Here is a 21,131-nt window from a genome sequence, read left to right as displayed (position 1 = left end):
TTAGACAGAGGCTGTTTATTACTAACAGGGACCCAGCCTGAATGTTCTGCACTAGCTGGAGGGACAAGGTGTACTCCATTCCTCATCAACTCCCCCAGGGACACAGGTGCAAAGTGAAATTACCCTGGAGAGAGAGAGACCACCGGGAGTGGTGGGAAGAGCCACTTGTGGGATCTGCAGTCAGAGGCTTCCCCCACCTTCCCTGGCCAGGCTCCGGGATGGAGTCCTGCCCACACCCAGCCCCAGGCGAGGGAGGAGCTGCAGCCCAGGTGGGACAGGTGGACAGCCCAGGCTCCTGCTTGCCCCATGCAGTGGGAAGTGATTACTCTCTGGCCAGCAGAGGCAAAGAAGACAGCACTGTTGGTCTCAGGATCCAGCTCTGGGAAGCCAGGTTTGACGCCCAGACTCTGTCCCGGAGTAAAGTAATGGAAGAGGTAAGGCTGGGTTTGGATCGTGGCTCTCTGTGCCTTTTCTTGCCAGTCTGGTTCCTTGCCAGGGAAAGCTGCGTGTGTGTCCCGCCTCCTGAACAGGAGTAAACGTGTCAGATATGGCAGGGTGCTGGGGCTGGTGGGAGTGGAGAGGGCTGAGCTGCATCCTGTGGGACAGAGACTTTGAGAAGTCCTCCCTCTAACCGCAAGCTGGGCTTCCAGCCCATTCCTGAGCCAAAGGTCAAGCGCCTGTCGCCTCTGTGTTGACTTGTCCTTCTGGACTATCTCTGGGTATCCTGGGAAGAGCTCGGGGCTGGGGAGAGACTGCCATGTGGTACTGCCTTGTGGCTTTAGATGGGGCTCTGCTCCTTATATCTGCATGGCCTGGGGTCAGAGTGTTTTCCTCCCAAGCTCTCTTTTCCTCGCTGCTAAAATAAGGTTATACTAGAGTACTTTGTGAGATGATTAGAGGTGCTCGTAAGTCTAGAGATGACAAAAAGGGAAGCTACCAAGCGGGGTGGCAATCCCTTCCCCTGGGAAAGCTGAGCGCTGTTTGCATAAAGACTTTTCCACCTGACTAACCAAGTCTTCCTCTTTTCCTTCTCCAGTTCCCTGCTCTTCTCTCTCTTTCAATAAGCCAGTTTCTTTTGGATGGGTGTGTGAGTTTTGTGTTCACACAAAACATGTTCTACTATACATTAGGGATCAATTTGTCTTCTTCTGTGAATCATGTAGCTTCCCACCCAGATATTTGGTTTTAAGTCAGCACAGAGGACCCATTTCAGCCCTTGGCACAGGACATCTAGCTCTCTGGCAGTTGGCTCCGGTACAGTTAGCTGAGTTTTGGAAAGGGGTAAGCCAGAGCACTGCAAGGTTGCATCCATCTCCCTCTGGATCCTCTCCACCATCCCACTTCTGACACATTGTTCAGCAGCTACAAGAAGCTCCTCCTTAGTAGAAAAGTGCCGGGCTGAACAGAGTGAGTGCAGATGCAAGAAAAGACTCTGTCTTGTATTTTGCCTGTTCTGGGCCAGGATCTGTGCTGGCGCTGGCGATTTTACTTTGTTTGTATGATGACACAGTGAAGCCGATACTACCTGTCCCTTTTTGTTAACGGGTGAGGCAACTCATGGTCACAGTCCTCTCACTTGCTCAATGGCACACAGCTGGGAAGCAGCAGAGCTCAGGTTTGCTTAAGTTTGTCAATAAGTGCCAACTACAAGCCAGACATTGCTAGGAGGAACACAACTGGAAAACAGGTAGAAAGCTCAGCAATAGAGAAGGATGTGCAGAAGGGAAGATCTGTTAGCTAGTAACATTTTTGTGGGATAAGCACAAAAATGATTACCCAACTTTTACTGCCCAGAAAGATGGGGAAAGGAGATAAAAATAAATTTGGGTGGCTTCTCATCTGCAAAAGAAGATTTTGTCCTTTTTTGTTTTAGATAAATCAATAAAATATTTCTTTTTCAAGTTATGTTTTGAGCACCTGCTTTGTGTGCTCAGGTTCTATCTTAAGTGCTACTGATACAGCAAGAAACCAAATTGTCAAAAATGCCTGTTTTAATAAAACATATAATCTGGTGGGAGAAGAGAAACAATGTGTGTGTGTGTGTGTGTGTGTGTGTGTGTGTGTGTGTGTGTGTGTGAAGTGTGAAGTGGCAGTAAATACAACTACAACATAAATATGCAGAACTTGGAAGGGTTTAAGGACTCTGTAGAGGATGCCATTTTAAGTGGGGCTGTTTTAAGAAAGGTATCACTAGAAGCTGGCATTTGAGCAGAAACTGAGGAGGTTAGGGAGTTTGTTATGTATATATTTTAGGGAAGAAAATTCTACAGAGAGATTGTAGTGGTTATAAAGGCCTTAGGGCAGAAGTTTATTTGGTACAGCCAAGCAAAATAGCCAGAATGGCTGTTACAGGAAGCAAGTGAGAGTGGTCAGAGGGAATGAGGTCAGGTCACTAGAACCCTAGAGGCCATTGTTAAGCCTTTGGATTTTCCTCTTGGTAAGATGGAGAGTCACTTGAGTATTGTAAACAGCTCAGTGACTGATCAACTTATATTTTCTACAAATCATCAGGCTGTGGTCTTAAACCTAGATAGTAAGGAAGGCAAGAGCAGAAGCCAGCTGACCAGATAAGAGGACGTGGCCATAATCCAAGAGAATGAAAGTTCAGACAGTTTTGGCAGCAAGAATTGGTCAGATTCTGGTTGCACAGATGGTTGCTAACTTCTGACAGTGTGACTTAAGATTTTCCAACATCATGAGGGTACAAAAGGGGTATGCATTCAGTAAAAACTGTACTTTGAATTTTGCTCTTTTCCTGGGTTTATGATATGTTGTGCAATACTCTCATGATGCTGGTCAGTGCAGTGAACCACAGCTCCCAGCCACCCAGGTGGCCAGATGACAGCAGGGCCACATTGCGCAGAGGACTGTGTGCCAGAGTGGTTCAGTAGGTAGGTGTATTACACACACTTTCAGTTTACTGTATTTCCATTCAATGCACCACACGTTTATTAGGATCAAAGCAGCATATATTAAAGGGAAAGCAACAGGATTTAAAGCAAAAGATGAAAGAAAGAAAGAAAGAAAGAAAGAAAGAAAGAAAGAAAGAAAGAGGAAGGAAGGAAAGAAAGAGGAAGAGACACAGAAAGAAGGAAGGAAGGAAGGAAGGAAGGAAGGAAGGAAAAAGAGGGATCTCTGACTAAGACACTAAGGCTGAGTACCTGGAAAACAAGTCAATGTTCACTAAGCAGACCTAATACAGAGCAGGTTTGGAAGGAGATCAGGCATGAGCTTAGACAGTGTCTGAGGGGCTGAGTGAGCATTCTCTTCTTCAGACATAGAGTTCAAGGGAGAGACCCAAGCAAAATTGTGACCACTTAGCACAATCAGTGGGGCACACATGATGCTATGGGACTTTGGAGATGAGTCATAAAAGCCATGCAGCTTCCCCCTCACTTAAGAATGCTCAAGTCTCAAAGCCCTGAGCCCCCGGCTTGGCAGTCTGTACCACAGTTTCATGCTGGAGACACCTTATGAAGTTGACAGCTCCAGCAAAACCCAGCCTTCCTTCCCTTACCAGGTCCTATACCAGGACCCAGACCAGTCCTTCACCAGTGAGATACTGCTCAGTGACTTCCATCAACACCCTGTGCACCAGAAAATCCACCCAGGCAAGCCTCACCCAAATTCCTAATTCACACAATGTGAGATGCAGAAAAATGGTTTTGTTTGATTGGTTTAGGCCACTTAATTTTCAAGTGGTTTGTTTTGCATCAATAGATATTGGAACAATTAGATAGCTTTTATTCTCTTTAGCTATTAAAATAAAAGTTATCCTTATCAGGCATGGTGGTATCTGCCTATAATCCCAGTACTTGGGATGCTGCTATAGGAGGATGGCAGATTCAAAGCTGGTCTTGGAAATTTAGTGAGACCCCCCCCCCATTTCAAAGTAAAAAAAATAAAAATAGGGTATGGTGATGCACTTTTGTAATCCCAGTTCTTGGGAGGCTGAGACAGGACAATTATACGTTCAAAGCAGCCTCGGCAACTTAGGCCCTCTGTAATGTATTGAGATCTTGTTTCAAAATAAAAAATAAAATAGAGCCAGGCATGGTGGCACATGCCTGTAATACCAGTACTTGGGAGGCTGAGATAGGAGGATCCTTGGTTCTCAGCCAGTCTCAGCTACATAGTGAGGGTCTCAGCAACTTAGTGAGACCCTGTCTCAAAATAAAGAATAAAAAACAGGGCTGGGGTTACAACTAGAAGGTAGAATGCCCCTGGGTTCCACCCCCAGTACCTTAAAAATAGATTTAATTAATTAATTAAAAGAGAGTTGGGGTGTTGCTCAAAGGTATAAGGCCTCTGGGTTCAATCCCCAGCACTAAAACAAACAAGAAAAAAAGAACAAAAAAAGAAAAGTGCTGAGGGTGTAGCTCAGAGATAAAATGACCCTGGATTCAGTACCACATACACACAAAAGTTATTCTCTCCCATAGATGTAAGGCTTAAGGGAATTCTATAATAATATGTCCATTATTTAGTGTAGACCCCCAAACAATAGTTAATGAGTTTTTTCTTTTTCTAAATCACATCATGAACATATAGACCAGTGCATAGCCATAGACAGCCAAGTTTGTTTGTTTGTTTGTTTGTTTGTTTGTTTGTTTTTATACTGGAGACTGAACCCAGAGTGTTCTACCTCTGAGTTACAATCCCAACTATATATATATATTTTTTTTTGAAATAGGGTCTTAATAAGTTTCTGAGGGCTTTGCTATGTTGCTGAGACTGTCCTCGAACCTGTAATCCTCCTGTCTCAGCCTTCCAAGTACTAGGATTATAGGTGTGTGCCACCATGCCCAGCTGTTGCATTGCTAGCAAGAGTGCATTGCTGGCTTTTCAGTTGGGAGAGGGAGCTTACAAGGTGGTCTTGAATTGTTGATGTGTGAACTTTGTGGTCATATTGAACCATAGTTAAGTCTACTGCCACCTCTTAGTAGTCAAATGATTTGAATAAGTCATAGGAATTGGAGAATTTCTCAAAGGCCAACCGGCCCGACAACTCTTATTTTACAGTGAAATGTGAGGCCTGAGGCAGAAAACGGCAACACCCTTTACAACTTCTTATCCAGGGTGCTTTGTGTACAGTCCACGCTCCATAAACATTCTTATTTCTCTTTCTTTAAAAACAAAACTTTTGTGTGTATGTGACACTGGGGATTGGACCTAGGGCCTTGTGAATGTAAGACAGCACTCTACCCCAAACTATATCTCCAGCCCTAAATTCTTGTGCATTTTGAGAGTAACCCTGAATCAGCAGATCTGATCAGTAGATTCAAGAGTCATTTACTAAGCTTCTTCTATGTGGCAGGCCTTATCTTGGAATTTCTGAAATGGGCCTATCTTAGATACCATCTAGTTGCTTGGCTTTGCAGGGAGGAATGTTTAGACAGCAGGAGAGGTCAGCATGATTGAAAAGAATGGTGAAGGTGGTCGCAGCTTCAGAGGGAACACAGAGTACGTGCCTGATGCAGCGGGACTCAGAAGAGGAGCTGATAATTGAGCTGAATGTCAGAGAAGTGAGTCGTGTTTCCCCAGGGAAGGAGGAGTGAGTGAGGGGACACTCCTAAAGTTAGGTATTACTTGAACAGAAAGTCAAAAAACAGTACCCAGAATGGAATCCCAAGATGTAGAAGGGGGGCAGATGTTGAAGGCCCTTGAGCCTGTGTGTACTTTAACCCAATGAGCCACTGCAGGTCCTCATGTCTACAGTGGGTGGTTGAGGTTAATTTCCCTCACAACCACGATACTCTGACATCCTGGGATTGTAGGACATTCCCAAAGTCATATATTGTTTAATTTTGTCAGAACCCAGGTCTGAACGCTGTAAGGCATCACTTAGCAAGGCTTTGAGAGCAACATCAGAGATGATTTTCCTGAATGGTCAATTTTTTTAAGGAGTAAGTCACCAGACAGGGGAAGCTGTACAAAGGTGAACCTGCCAAGTTAGAAGGGTTCACACCACTGATGGTCCATTGTTAGTGAGCTCATCCTCGTGAGAGCAGAAAGCACTGGGAATTGAGGTCAGATCATAGGAGCGAGGTTTCTCCAATACTCCAGAAGAATCTCTGAGAAGCAAAAAGCAATCACTTACTGAGTCACAGTCCCAAGGATGAGCCACATCTCATCCATCTTTGCTGAGACGCTGGACAGCAGAGTCCTCTTAGATTGAGTCCCTTGGTCTTTGATGGTGGGACACAAAATAGCCTGTACCCCTGGCGCCTGATGTCCATGCCAGGTAACCTCATCCCTCACCCTAACGCCAACATTCACCCAGCATTACTTCTACCTGGAGTCCAGTATTCCCTTCTCCAAACTACTCCCACGTTTTATCCAGAAAAAAAAAAAATAGTTCTATCAGGCAAATCTGGTCATGTCACGCTGCTGCTGATTCTCTTCAGGTTCCCATTGCTTGTGGGTTGGAGCTAGAGCCCTGCAGCCTGGCTGACAGACTGATGTGCCCTGGTATCTGCCCTGGTCCCTTCCTGGTCCTCCCACCCTGTCTCCTACCTGCTCCCTGGGTTCAAGCTCCAGTCTGTTGACTCTACAGGAGCATGCAGTTCTCCCCATACTAATTAGTACTTTATTATCATTTTACCTATGACCCACCTCCCTGGGCAGCCTTCCCCAGCCTATAGCCACAACTGGTCTTTCCTCACTTGGAAAGACCTCAAATCCTTTGACTAGACCGAGGCATGTTAAACTGTGAAATCCCAGAAAGTATTATGGCTTTCTCAAGAAAGCAGCAAAGCTAGGTGCTTAAAAGCAAGGTGTCAGGTCTTAACCGGCATGGTGGCAAGTACCTGTAATCCCAGTAGTTGGGAGGCTGAGACAGGAGGATCACAGGTTCAAGACCAGCCTCGACAACTTAGCAAGAATTCATTTCAAAATTTTTTTAAAAAAATAAGGCTGGAGGTGTAGCTCAGAGGTAGAATGTCCCTGGGTTCAATCTCCAGTATCAAAATAAATAAATAAATAAATAAATAGGCACAGTCTGTGATAGCCTGACTGGTTTAAACATCTCGCTCTACCATACACTATCTGTTTGACCAAGTAACTTAATTTCTGTATGCCCCATTGCCTCATTTGCAAAGAGGAGATAATTATATCTGCCTCTTAGCATTTGACTGAAATTTACATAAGTTGATATATATGAAGGACTTCAAACAGCTCACTGAGCTTAAAGGGCAGGTAATTCTACAAACTAAAATAATGATATGTTAATGAAAGGTAGAGTGTTATGGTTTGAACTCTTATCTGCCCCACCTCCTCCAAAATTTTTATGTCGAAGGCCCAATATCTCATATCTCAGAATGTGACCTTATTGGTAGATATTACACCTTATTTCCAGCATAATTAAAGTGAGGTCATTAAACAGGTTTTGATCTGATATGACTGATAGCCTCATAAAGGGAAGGGGTGTTCGATTTGGAGATGGCAGAGGCCAGACAGTGTGAACACACAGAAAGAACAGCTTGGGAATGGCCATTACGGGCCAGCGGGTGAGGCTGGCCTTTTCTTCCCTCCCAGTCTGAGGAGGACCCAGCCCTGCCCATGCTTGAGCTAGAACTTCCGGCTTCCAGAACTCTAATAGGTTTATCTCCTTCAAGCCACAGTCTGTGGCACTTGTTATGGCAGCCCTAGCAAACTAATACACAAAACCTACCAGCAAATTAATTAAGAAAAGCCATGCAAATATTTGGTGCAATGCCTTCCTCATACCAGCCTGAAAGGCATTTTGCATCATATTGCTCTCCTGACCTCTCCCCAAACAACAGCTGTGATTAGCTCTTGAGGGAAGGAATCTGAGCATCTGTGCTGCCACTGGGCCTGGGGGGTGGAGGAGATGGGCTTGTGATCACAGCCAGCATTCCTCCCTCGTCACCACCTTCTTGCATCTGTTCTTCACATCCCTAAAACCTAAAATAGCAACCCCCTGGAAGGGTTTCTAAAGATTAATTCAAATAATACACCATTTTGTTAGGATATATTCAATATAGGTAATAAGACTAGTAATTGCTCCAGATATAGTAATCAATCACAGTACTGAAAAGAGTTGAAGCTCAGCTTCAACTGCCATTGTCATCCCCATTTTATAGATAGGGCAGAAGCAGGTTCAAACTCAAATATGCTTAACTCCAGAGTCTTCCTCTTTAACCATTGGTTTGGTCCTTTTTTTATCATGATGATATCGAATGGTATATTGGATGAGGTTTCAAACTTTTTTAAACTATAAGACCTAAGCTTGAGTCAAGGTCCAGATGCATGGCTTCCTTCAAACCTCACAAGTTCTCTAGGAAAGATATTACACCCATTTATCATATGAGGAAACAGAGGTTCTCTGGGGTCACATGATTCTGTCCAAGGTCTCAAGGGTTGAAAGCCAGGGAACCAGGCATTGCTCCAGATGTTTGGCTTGAAGCTATAAGATGCTCAGTGTTGAGTCTCATAGTACTTTTTTAGTTCATCAATCAGGGAAGCATGAAGAAGCATGGACACATTTAGTTGTCAGTTGTTATTTCAAAATCAATTTGTAATTAAATAGTGTGTTCATTAAGAAATAAAATAATCATCACTAATCCTCTCAACCTCCCCATCAGCCAGAAATTCTTCTTTCAGGTATGTAATTGTTTAGGTATAAAATCTTTGAATGTCAGCACTCAAGTGGAAGCTCAAGACTTTTATAGAAGATGTTGAGCTCACTCAAATACACACAGAATTTCGCTCCTGGGGCCAAGACTATTTTTTAGAATAAAGCTTGCCTCACCTCTCTGAGTGGGAGAACTGGGCCAAAGAAAGGCATGTCATGTAGATCTTTGAATCATTATGAAGAGCAATACCCAGATATTATTCCAATGTTTCACTTAGGAAAAGCAAGGCTCTGTGGATTGAGAAACACCCTAAAGGATTGAGCTCAGACTTAAAACTCTGGGACTCTACCAAGCTCACAATCTGCACTTCAGGCACTGGCAGCATGGAAAGAAGTTAGTGGAGTTCCTCTTTGCGCCTTAAATCTCGCAGCTCCGTACTGCATTCCTGGGTTAGAGTAGAACAGAGGGCTTCATTAAAAATGTTCCCAACAGTGTGTTTCAAAGTTGAACATTCTCTTCTAAAAAGGATCTTGTAGAGCTAAAAGTCAACATGAGTATTTCTTTGGCACTGGTAAAGATGTAGGAGATCTATAAACCATACAGTAAGGACAAATGCTTTACCTGTTGATATTTCAAGGACTTAACTGAGAAGTCCTTAAACAGCTGCAGTTCTATTTTGGAACAACCTTTCTAAGTGTAGAGTGTTGCTAGTCTCTGGTTTTCCACTGGAAGATGTATTGCTGACTTTATTGTGAATGTATGCTATGAAGAAACATCTTTGCAGAAAGTGATACTTGAGGGATAATAAGAGCACTTGGGCTGTGCTATTTTCCTGGGAGTTGTATATGGTCACAACTGCTTTTGTTTTTCCAAGCAGAAACTTGGGCAAGTTGCGCCCTTGAGTTCATGGCATTGGTGTGTTGAGATGTTCTCTATTTTCAGCTGGATCTGTCCATTCAACAACCTGATGCCATTATTCTGGGGCTTCTGGGAGAGAATAACTCTTATTGAATGTGGGTATTGTGTGCATATATGCTTCTTCCATCTTGTACTCCATTAAGATGTATGACTACTTTCGTGAAGTGTCTATTTAGTTCGCTTGCCCATTTTGTTATTGGATACTTTGTTTTCTTAGTGTTGAGTTTCTTGAGTTCTCTGTATATTCTAGATATTAGTCCCTAAAGGAGGAGAAAGGAGGGGGGAAGAAGGAAAATCTCTAAAACACACAATGAACTTAAACATATCGAAGTCAACCACTAAGCCAAGCAAGGGAGGGAGGGATGGGGAGGGAATGGGATGGGAATTGGGTAGGGGTTAAATCAGTGATATATACATGTATGCACACACAAGTTTTTTACCCCAATATGATATATGAATATAATTCACCAATAAAAAAATTTTAAAAATAGGTCTGGGAGTGTAGCCCAGAGGTAGAAAGACCCTAGGTTCTATCCCCAGTGCCATACATACATACATACATACATACATACATACATACAATTTTTAAAGAATATGGTTTGTTTTTTTTGGGGGGTGGTGGTAATGGGGTTCCTGGAAGCCCTTCTACTTCTGGGCTACAGTCCCAGACCCATTTTATATTTTTATTTGGAAACAGGGTCTCTTAAGGCAGTGCGGCTGGCTTCCAACCTGCACCATCCTCCTGTCTCCGCCTCCCAAGCTTGGGATTACAAGCGTGCGCCACCACGCCCGGCGCAAGAATGTGTTTTATAAACCTTGAGCCCCCAGGTTTGAATCTTCAGCAGGTTATTCAGACTCTCTGAGTTTCTTAATGGGAGTGCCTACCTGCCTAAAGACAGTGCCTGCCCTAAATCTACTGTGAGCTTCAATGCACATGGCACTTACAACTGTGCCTGACACACATAAGTGCTCAGTGTTAGCTCTTGCTACTTTTGACAATGATTACATCCATGGAAGGAGTTCACAGTCTACTGGGAAGCGAAAAAATAAGTCGATATACATCATTAAATATGGTAAATATAGCAATAGAGACACACGCTGGAGATTAAGGATCATGGGAAGGGGGTTTACATCACAAGCAGGGATGAAAGATGGAATAAAGATATTTGGAGATGATTTTGGCCAAAATCTAAACAAAAAAAGAGTACAAACAGGAGCAGATAGAGCCCAAGGATATCCCGGCTCTAACAAATTCATCATTTAGACGTGTCAAAACCAGACTTCGGTTGGACCAGCTGCGTACAAATCCCATCTTAGCTATGCACCATTGGAAGAATTACTTATATCTCTCTATGCTTCAGTTCCTTCATCTGTGAAATGAAAATAGTAATGGAATTTGTCTCATATTTGTTTTTTGTAAAGGTTAAATGACTTTAAGATATAAAGATCTTAGCATATCACCTGGCTCATAGCTGGCACTCAATACTGGTGATTGTAATGAAATGCCTATATTTCCTATGGTGTCTGAACTATAGCATGATAGAATGTGTGGCCGTGAAGGGTCTCAGGGGACCATGTGGCAACTTGGCTCTGGAGGAGTGAAATAAAAGCAGGGAAGGAAACTCGTTATAGAAGAGCATAACCTGGAATTGTAAAACCTGGCTTCATATCCTAGTTGCACCCCCATGAGCAAGCCAGTCAGTACCTTTGAGGTATTTTTGTTATTTTTGTTTATTTATCTATACTTTTATTAGTGCATTGTAATTATGCATCATAGCGAGGTTTACTATGATACAAGCATACCTGCACAGAGCTCTCATATTTCTTCCTGCATCCCTCCTCACTACCCTTTCTTTTTCTCTGTACACATCAGTGAAATTAGTAGTAATGCTTACATATGCTTCCATGGTATTATTTGAACTGTTTTCTCCCTCAATCCTCCTTCCCCTCCCCACAACCCTCCCCAAATCCTCTTTCACTGGTCTCTTTTCACATTTGTCTAAAGTCCTTTATATTTCCTATTTTCTCTAGCTTCCACATATGAGAAAAAAATATCACAGGATCCTTGACTTTCTGAGACAAGCTGGTCTCATTTAGCATAATATTTTCCAGTTTCATCCATTTTTTCTGAAAATAATTGTTCTTTATAGCTGAGTAAAATTCCATTGTGTATATACATTTTTTCTATCCATTCATCTGTTGATGGATATCTAGTTTGGTTCTATAACTGTGCTACTATAACCTTGGATATGCACGTATCACTACAGTATTTCACCTTTAATTCTTTTGGAAGGATACCGAGGAGTGGTATAGCTGGTCATATGGTGCTTGCATTCCTAGTCTTTTGAGGTGAAACTGATCTCCATAGTGGTTGTTCAAATTTACCAGTCCACAAATGGTGTATGATAGTTCACATTTCCCTACATCCTCTTCAGCATTTATTATTGTTTTTATCCTTAATAATTTTCATTCTAACTGGAGTTAGATGGAGTCTCAATATAATTTTACTTACATTTCCCTAATTGCTAATAGTGCTGAAATAAATAAATAAATAAATAAATAGTATTTCTTCTTTTGAGGAGTGTCTGTTCAGTTCAGTTGCCCATTTTTTGACTAGGTTGTTTGTTTGTGGTACTGAGGGTTGAATCCATGGTCATTCTACCTATAAGTTATACAACCTGCCCTATTTTTAAAATCTGAAACAGGGTCTCACTAAGTTGCTGAGGGCCTCACTAAGTTGCTAAGGCTGACCTGAAACCTGCAACTCTCTTGTCTCAGCCTCCCAAGCACTGGGATTACAGGTGTGCACCACCGTGCTCAGCAAGATTATTTTTTTTTTAGTGTTAAACTCTTTTTCTTTTTAGTTCTTTATATCGTCTAGATATAAGTCCTCTATCAGAGGAACAGCTGGCAAAAGTTAGAGCTTAAGTTTCCTCATCTGTAAAATGTAATTGATAATATATTGTCTGCCTTCTTTCCTGATGGTTATAAAGATCAAATGAGATCATCTATGAGGAAGTGTTTTATGAATTATATAGCAATATATAAGTATAAAAATATAAATGAAATGTAATTAATGTGTATATTAAATAAATACCTGAAATGAGAAGGTGTGAAGATTGAATTGCAACTCACATCCATTCTATTACTTTAAATCTTAGAGCATTTTACCAAAGTGTTATTTGGTATAGACTTTATTAGATGCTTAAGGGCTTATAAATGTGTTTTTACATTAATAAGCCCAATTGTTCATTAATTTGAAATATTGAGGGTCATGAAGTTCTACTAGTGAAATCTACATGTTAAAATATTACCATCCAACCCAACCAAAGGTTGGGAGGAAATTTAGAAGGAAAAGCCTAATATAAGTGTTTGCCAGTCCTAAAGCCTTACAAGACTCCTTTAAAATAAATGGGGAAAATACAGTTGAATGTTCTTTCCACCAAATGACTAGATGAGATTTTACCAAAAACAAACACAAAATAAAAAATTAGTTTTCATGCCTTCAGGCTTCTCTTGTTTTGGGAAATAGATATTAAATCTACTATGAATGTTCATGTTGATCTGGCCTTAGAAAAAATTATACTTACCGAATTGAACATATTTTCCTCTTCCTTTATGTTCCCCCTTTAATTCCACTACGGTTTGCCCACATTGGCTCTCCGCCTCCCTTTCTCATCTTGCCTAATTTCTCTTTGCATCCAGGTCTCAGCATTTCTTACAAAAGACCACCCCCTTATTTTCTAAGGCCAAAGATGGCTGTTGCTCACCACACAATCCCTTTACTCTACTAACAGTTCCCAGCATCTCTTATAATTAGGCTGGGGTCATGTGACAAGTCCTAGCCAATGGGCTGAGTGTAGAAGTGAAGCTCCCAGCACCTGCTGGGAGCCAAGAGCCTCTGTGCTCATACTGTTCCTGCCCCAGGACAGTGAGCTTTGTGTTGAAATGGAGACATCACAGGTGGTGGGTCCCTGAGGGAGGGTAAGGAAAGTTCTCCTCTCACTCTTACTGGTCATGTGATGCATGTTTGGGGCAGGGGTTGGAGATTTAGGTTAAACCACTAAGATATGGAGGCTGCTTAGTTATCACAACAAAACCCAGCCTCTCCTAGCCATGACATACCCCAGAGGGTTTTTTTTTAAGAGCATGCATATCAGTTTCTTTTTGATATGATAACAAATGACTATAAATAAAATGGCTTTGAGCACCATAGACTCGCTAGTATAGTAATGGAGGTCAGAAGTCTGAAATGGCTCTGCAGAACTGCGTTCCTCCTGGGGACTTAGGCTTCCCTGTCTTTCATAGTTCAGAGACCACTTGTGTTTGTTGCTCAATGGCTCCTTCCTCCTACTTCAAAGCCAGCAGCATGGCATCTTCTCTTTTCTCTGTTTCCATTCTCATATCTTTTAATACTATGACATTCCAGCCTCTCTCTTATAAAGACCCTTGTGATTATGTTGAACCCACCTAGATAATCCTGGATCATCTCCCCATCTCCAAAATTTCTTTACCATGTAAGTAAAGCAACCTGCTAAAACATATTCACAGGTTCAAAGGGTTAGGACATGGCATCTTTAGGAGCTAGGGAGGCATGATTCTGCCTACCACAGACCTAGTCTGTTCTTACCATGCTGCACCCAAAAGTTGTCTTTAAAGTATGTATAACATTGTAAAAAAAAATGTGTTAAATGTCTATATAATTTCTCATACTCTATATTATAAATTCTATTAGGAAAAAGCAGTGTTTCTCTTTTTTTCACTGTTCTCCCTCCTGATGGCTTAAGTAATTAACAAGAATGATGACAGATACAGTAACAACAAGTGGCACTTTAGGTGATAGGTACTGTGTCCTTTCTCTGAATAATATAATCTAATTTGCCCACAGTCTGACAAGGGCAGGCAATATTGCTATTCCTGTTCTCAAGTAGAAAAACTGAACCCTAGTGAATTTATATAACTATCTCCTAAGGACACAGAGCCACTAAGGAATGGATCCAGGAGTTGAACCCAAGCCCACGTGACCCCAGAGATCTTTAAGAGGCAAGGTGCCTAAAATTATTTAGATCTTCCTCAATGGCTCAGAGTTGAATAAGAAATCCAACATCTGGAGTCCAGTATAACTAGAAATTATATAGCCAAATTATATGGCTTGATGAATAAGATAGAAAATGCAACTGTGTATAGGGGGGATCCATTTTTGTAAATTGAGAACTGACCATTTGCTTTTCACATCTTCTTTATACCTACATGCTCCAGAATTGTAATAGTTCTTAGTAAATATATATTAGTTTAAATTTGTGTTTTGTTTTCTTCAATAATAAATAAGTGGTCCTTAAAAAAGAAAAATAATATGATTATAAATATGATTATAAGACAGCATGGCAATTGTAATGTGAATGATGAAATTATACTCAAGTGATGGGAGATATAGAGAGGAAAAAAATATATATATATAAAATATATATATATATATATATATATTTTTTTTTTTTTTGGTGGTACTGGGGTTCCTGGAAGCCCTTCTACCTCCGGGCTACACTCCCAGACCTATTTTTACATTTTTATTTGGAAACAGGGTCTCCTAAGCCAGCGCGCGTGGCTGGCTTCGAACCTGTGCAATCCTCCTGTCTCTGCCTCCCAAGCGCGGGGATTACAAGCGTGCGCCACCACGCCCGGCAAGGAAAAATATTTTAACTTAAGTGAAACAGAGCAGGTTTTCCCAGGAGAGGCGAGGTCTGATTCAGGTTGGGTTTGTTGTTGTTGTTGTTTTGCGGTACTGGGTATGGAACCCCGGGGTATTCTACCTCCAAACTACACCCCCAGCCCTATATTTTATTTTTTACTTTGAAACAAGGTCTCACTGAGTTACAGAGGGCCTCACTAGGTAGCTGAGGCTGGCCTCAAACTGTGATCCTCTTGTCTCAACCTCCCAATGCTGGGATTACAGGCATGCACCATCACACCCAGCATGATTTAGGTTTTAAAAGGTAAAAAGCAATTACCAGGCAACAGAGGTTGGAAATGGGGAAGGCAACCCAAGTTTAGGGAATGACATGTACAAAGGTCCTAAGGCTGAAAACAGTGTCACAGGTCACCTCTATGTCTGGATCATAGGGCATGGGACCAAGGACACTGGCAGACAGGAATGTGGGCTTTGCCCTTCTCTGCTGAGGCTGGTGTTCTGTACACAGCCTGGACATGGCTCTCAGGTAAAGCGAGGGCAGATGGAACAATGCCACACATTCTGACTCAGCCATGCCTTCCTCTTCTCAGAATCATCAAGTTGCTCCTGAGCCAGGGACTGTATGGTTTGGGAACTGCTTTTAGATTTGAGATGGAACTTCACAGAAACAACACGAGTCCTGCTTTAAGCCATGTACCTTCCCTTTTCCTCAGAGCTCCATGAGGCTTACTAGTTGGTCAATCAATCTCATGCATTTTTTTAACATTTTTATTAAGCTACTGCCTGACACATTCCTGTAACATTCCTTTGCTTTTTCTGTTTTTTTTTTTTTTCATTAATTTGTGGTTCTGGAAATCAAACTCAGGGCCTTTCACATGCTAGGCAAGTGCTCTACCACTGAGCTATACTGCCTTCCCCTGGGTATTTTTTTAGTTCCCACCAGGGCATGGGTGCTGTGCTAGACACTGACATCCTAAGCCAATTGCAAATGTTCGTGTGTGGTGTACTGGAGGTGGAACCTAGGAGCTTTCTACCTCTGGGCCATACTCCCAGACCCATTTTTTATTTTATTTGGAAATAGGGTCTCACTAAGTTGCTGAGAGCCTCACTAAGTAGCTGAGGCTGGCTTCAAACCTGCGCGATCCTCCTGTCTGAGCCTCCCAAGTGCGGGAATGACAAGCATACGCCACCATGCCCGGCTATATTTTAAAATAATGTCTTAGGCCAGGTGTGGTGGTACACACCTGTAATCTCAGTACTTGAGAAGCTGAGATAGGAGGATCACAGGTTCCAGCCAGCCTCAGCAACTTTGCAAGACCCTCAGCAACTTTGTAAGAACCTATTTCAAGATAAAAAGGGCTGGAGGTTTAGCTCAAAGGTTGAATGCCCCAGGGTTCAATTCCCAGCACCAAAAACAAAATTAAAAAAATAAGTCCAGAGGGATAATATCCTGAATCTGCTGTGCATTCTTTTCTGTTCATCTTCGTAATCACTTTATTTGACATTAGCAAGAACCTTGTGAGGGAGATAAGGACAAATATAGTTATTTGCATATTTAAATATTATCGAGAATAAAAAGAATTTATATCCTCCATTGGTCAACAAGTATTATATCTAAGACTTCCTCAGACTGGTAAATTCTGTGCAAATAATTTCTACATGGTTGGATAAGATTCTGGTTAAGATTTCCAGTATGCTTGTTCATTTGATCCACATGGATTTACTGTTTACTCTAACCAGTATCAAGGTAGACTCTGGGATTCCTAATCTTTAAGATAAATTTCAAAATCAGAAGGCATCTCATTTCATAGTAAAACAAAAAATGGAGTTAGGTGCTGAGCAACCAAGGGGCTGCTCACGACTGCAGTGTGACCTCAGTTATTCAAACCCTTAGTGACTTGATTCCAGTATTATTTCTGTTTTCAATTTGGCCTCGATGATTCAAATGTTTGCATATTTTTTCCTGAGGAACCAAGGCTTAAAAACTTTAGAATTTCTGGGCGTGGTGGTGCACACTTGTAATCCCAGCATTCAGGAGGCAGAGATCGGAGGATCATGATTCGCAGACAGCCTCAGCTACTTAGTGAGGTCCTTTGCAACTCAGTGAGACCCTGATTCAAAAAATAAGACTGAAAAATAGGACCGGAGGTGTAGCTCAGATGCAGAATTCTCCTGGGTTCCCAGTACTGCAAAAAAAAAAAAAAACTTTAGAATCAGAAACTAGATCGCCTCATCTTTTTTTCTCTTGAAGCTCAGCGATTGCCTATGAGTTTTCTTTTTGCTGATGTCATCAGACATGAAAGACTTATTATTTCCTCTTGTCCATTAACACAAAGAAAGACCTCAGCTAACGCTCTGTGAAGCCGGGCACTCCTGTGGCAGAGCCTGTGTCATTCTGATTATCCTCTCTACCTCCAGCTGGTCTCTAAACCAAGTAACAAAGCATGACCCAGCAACCACGAGGCAAATTCAAGGCCATCTCCCTCTGGTAGTCTTTGTCAGGTTTTTTTCCTTTCTAGGGTCCCCTTGGTCCAGATGTTTTGCTGACCAAAAATGAAACAGAACCTCCTGGAGGGAGTGGAAAATAGGCATTGTATTGAGCCTTAGCAGAGCAGAACAGAGTATTTGCAGCCTGGGACCTGTTGTTGTCATTTTGAATGAGCATTGTTAACTAGCCTGGGCACAGGGGAGGAAGCCGAGAGGAGCATAGAGGAAGAGAGTAACTTCATAGGGTAATTTCACAGAATGAGGAGAGCAAGGGGAACAGACTCATTGGGGCAACAGTATCAAGAAGGCCCCTGGGTACTTCATACCTGTGACTACAAAAGAGGGGGCCCAAGCAGAAGTGTTTCTACAACTGGAGCCAAGATGCTACCCAGCCAAACCAATCAATAGTTTTCCCATCTGAAGCCATTGGATCATCTGAGTCTATAAATAGTTGCTTACCCTGTGCTTATCACCACAGATAACCATTTCCTCAGCATCACCATGATGACCAGGATTAATAGTATTGACATTGTTGCTCTCATCCTCTCCCTCTCTTTATCCACATCCCAACTGTTTCCACCATGATATCATGGTTGTGTGCCCCTTTTGTGCCAGGCAGGAGACCATCATGAGTGTCCATGGCAGTACTGATATAAATGATTGTACCCCTTTTCACTCCTCTAGGGGTGGGGAAGGGAAACTGAAACCGCTCTGAAAGGTGACTTAGCCAAACTTTGTGGAAGTAGAATGTCAACCCAAGACGTTTCAACCCAGAGGCCATGATATTTTCCTGATTTCTACACTTAAAGTAGATCTTGGTCTAAGGAGGAAAGGAAAATTGTTAGAAAACAATAGTATAATAAAATGGGAAGTTGACAGAGGTGTGGGGTGTCCCAGAGCCCAGAGGAATCATCACCTCTCACTGTAGACCTGATGAAAGGCTCCTTGGGGAACTGCACTTGAGCTGAGTTGAGCGGGACAAATATTTATTAGATAATAAATAGGAACAGACTATTCTAGGCAATAATAAAATGTGTACAGAGGCATGGAGGCATCTATTTCTTCAACAAATATTTATGGAATGTCTTCTCTGCTCCAGGTACTCTGAGAGACCCAGAGTGAATAAGAGATGAATAAATCCATTAGAGCAGGTGGACTAAAGGAAGTAAATTTGGAGAGTTCAAGGAAAATAAGTATTTTGAAGGGAAAACAAGAGGAAGATAAGCCCTTAACAATAGGTAGGTTGAGCATCACAAATTTGAAATCTGAAATACTCCTAAATCCAAAACATTCTGAGTACCAGCATAATGCTCAAAAATTTTTGAATTTTTGACCATTTCAGATTTTTAAATTTCAGAGTCACGATGCTCAACTGGAAATGCAATGCAAATATTCTAAAATTTTAAGAACTCTAAAATTTGATCTCAAGCATTTTGGATAGTACTCAACCTGTGATTTTATTGTGTTTACAATTGACAATGCACTCTAACATGTCTAGAACACTCCCTAGTGCAGAGTGGACACTCGACCAAATGAATGATGAGATGAATAGTCACTACTAATCTTTAAAGCAACCCATTTACCTACAAGTTCCAAGAGGACAGAGAACATTTGTTCAACACTGTCACTACTTATATCTGCAGGGAAATTACTGTGTTGTGCAACTCAGAGTAAGCCTGTTTTGCAAGGTGATCTGTATGAGTGGTTTATGATCACAGTGTGACTAGTGCCCTTGGAGATAAATAGCTTGGTAGCTTGGGTTCACCTCTGATGTAGAGGATTGATTTTTGCAGAAGGCAGAAAGGAAGGCTACATAGTGAATCCTGTCAGCCTCTTCTTTGTGCAAAGAACGTAAGTTAAATCACTGCTGTAAACCAGCACACCCATTTCACAGGTGGGGAGGTAACACAGAGTACCTGCTCAAAACACACAGCTAGTTAGGAGAAGAGCCCGGTGGAGCCCAGTCCTCTTTTCTACAAAGGACACCATTTCTCTTTAAATCTGTCAACATATGATTCCTCCAAAGGAAGAAGGATGCTTATCTCCTAGGAAACAGCAAGAGGGGTTGGTCCCACACAGCTGGCAAGCTTCCAAGGTGAAGGAAATTGGGAGCTGGTGCTGGGACTGGTGTGTAACTGATTGCTGCTGTAAACCTGTCTCATGAGGGGCTCTGGCGTTGCCAGCTCTTTGGGTAAAGAAGAACCTGAGATTCAATGAGTGGATTAGCAGGACACATCCTTGAAAAGCACAAAGACTGTCAAGCATCAATTCTTATTGGCTGAAAACATTTTGTCCCAGATAAATGGCCTTTCAAAACACCTCTGAGTTGCATTTCTCAATTGCTTACAGCCAAAACTTGAGGCTGTGGTAGTATGTTAGAAAGAGATAGCAGATTGTTCTTCCAGCATGAACAAATACCTTGACCCCTCCACCTTTAGCTTCTTCACCTGTAAAAAAGGAGTTGATCATTTCTCCATCTGAGTATGGCTTCAGAGTAAACAAACTAATGTCAAAAAAGGGCCTAACCCAGTGCAGTATAGGGAAAAGATACTGCATTTTTAAAACCAAGCCTTGTCTTGGACTCACTTTCTGTGGCTATAACAAAATACTCAAAACATGGTAACTTGTAAATAAAAAAATTATTTTTTATTGTCTGGAGGTTGGGAAGTTCAAGTACATGGTGCCAACATCTGCTTAGCATCTGTTGAGTCTCTTTGCTCTATTATAATATGGTGGAGGACATCAGTAAGATGAAGCACATGTGCTAACCTGAGTTTCTCTTCCTCAGTTTGTAAAGTCACCAATACCATCATGAGGCCCTGCCCCAATTGCTTCATCTAATCCTAATCCATTGCCAAAACGCCACCTTTAAGTTTTCAAACTAAAACAGCAACATTTGGATTTGGGGATAAATTCCCAACACATAAATGTTTGGGAGACATGCTCAACCCACAGAAATTCTTATTATTAAATCTTAACTTACCTCTTAATAACAATGGAAATTTTGACAGCACTGATGATAGTTATAATGAGCTCGCCTTTCTAGGAAATATACTATGTTCTATGATGAACACTTACCATAGATTGTCTAAATTGATTGACAATAGAGTAAATACTATTGTTATTATCAATTTGTTGATAACTGAGGCAGTGAGGGCTGAACTCAAAGTCACCATGCTATAATGAAGGAGCCTAGATCCAAACACAGATTATCTGACTGCAAAATCCACAGCAGTGTGTTTGGGGTGGGGTGGTACTGTGTGTGGTACTAGGGACTCTACTCAGGGGCATTCTACCTCTGAGCTACACCCCAGCCCTACTGTATTTTTATTTCGAAACAGGGTCTCATTAAGTTGTATAGAGCATTGCTAAATTGCTGAGGCTGTCCTTGGTGGTACTGTGTGTGGTACTAGGGACTCTACTCAGGGGCATTCTACCTCTGA

General features: G+C 41.9%; 1 protein-coding gene across 1 annotated transcript in view; it reads left to right on the top strand.

Moving 5' to 3' along the window:
* Positions 1-218: 218 nt before the first annotated feature.
* The window catches only part of FYB2 (FYN binding protein 2), a gene marked incomplete at both ends in the record, with an annotated part of 98,148 nt that continues 77,235 nt past the window's right edge, over positions 219-21,131 (top strand). The window contains one exon of the mRNA XM_080691427.1: positions 219-434. Within this exon, the coding sequence (XP_080547553.1) occupies positions 219-434 (216 nt within the window). The remainder of the gene's footprint in view (positions 435-21,131) is intronic.

This window comes from Muscardinus avellanarius (assembly GCF_963383645.1).
Source record: "Muscardinus avellanarius genome assembly, chromosome: 3".
In the NCBI taxonomy this organism is placed as follows: domain Eukaryota; kingdom Metazoa; phylum Chordata; class Mammalia; order Rodentia; family Gliridae; genus Muscardinus; species Muscardinus avellanarius.
Note: the sequence above shows the minus strand (reverse complement) of the source record. Positions and strands in the feature narration are given on the sequence as shown.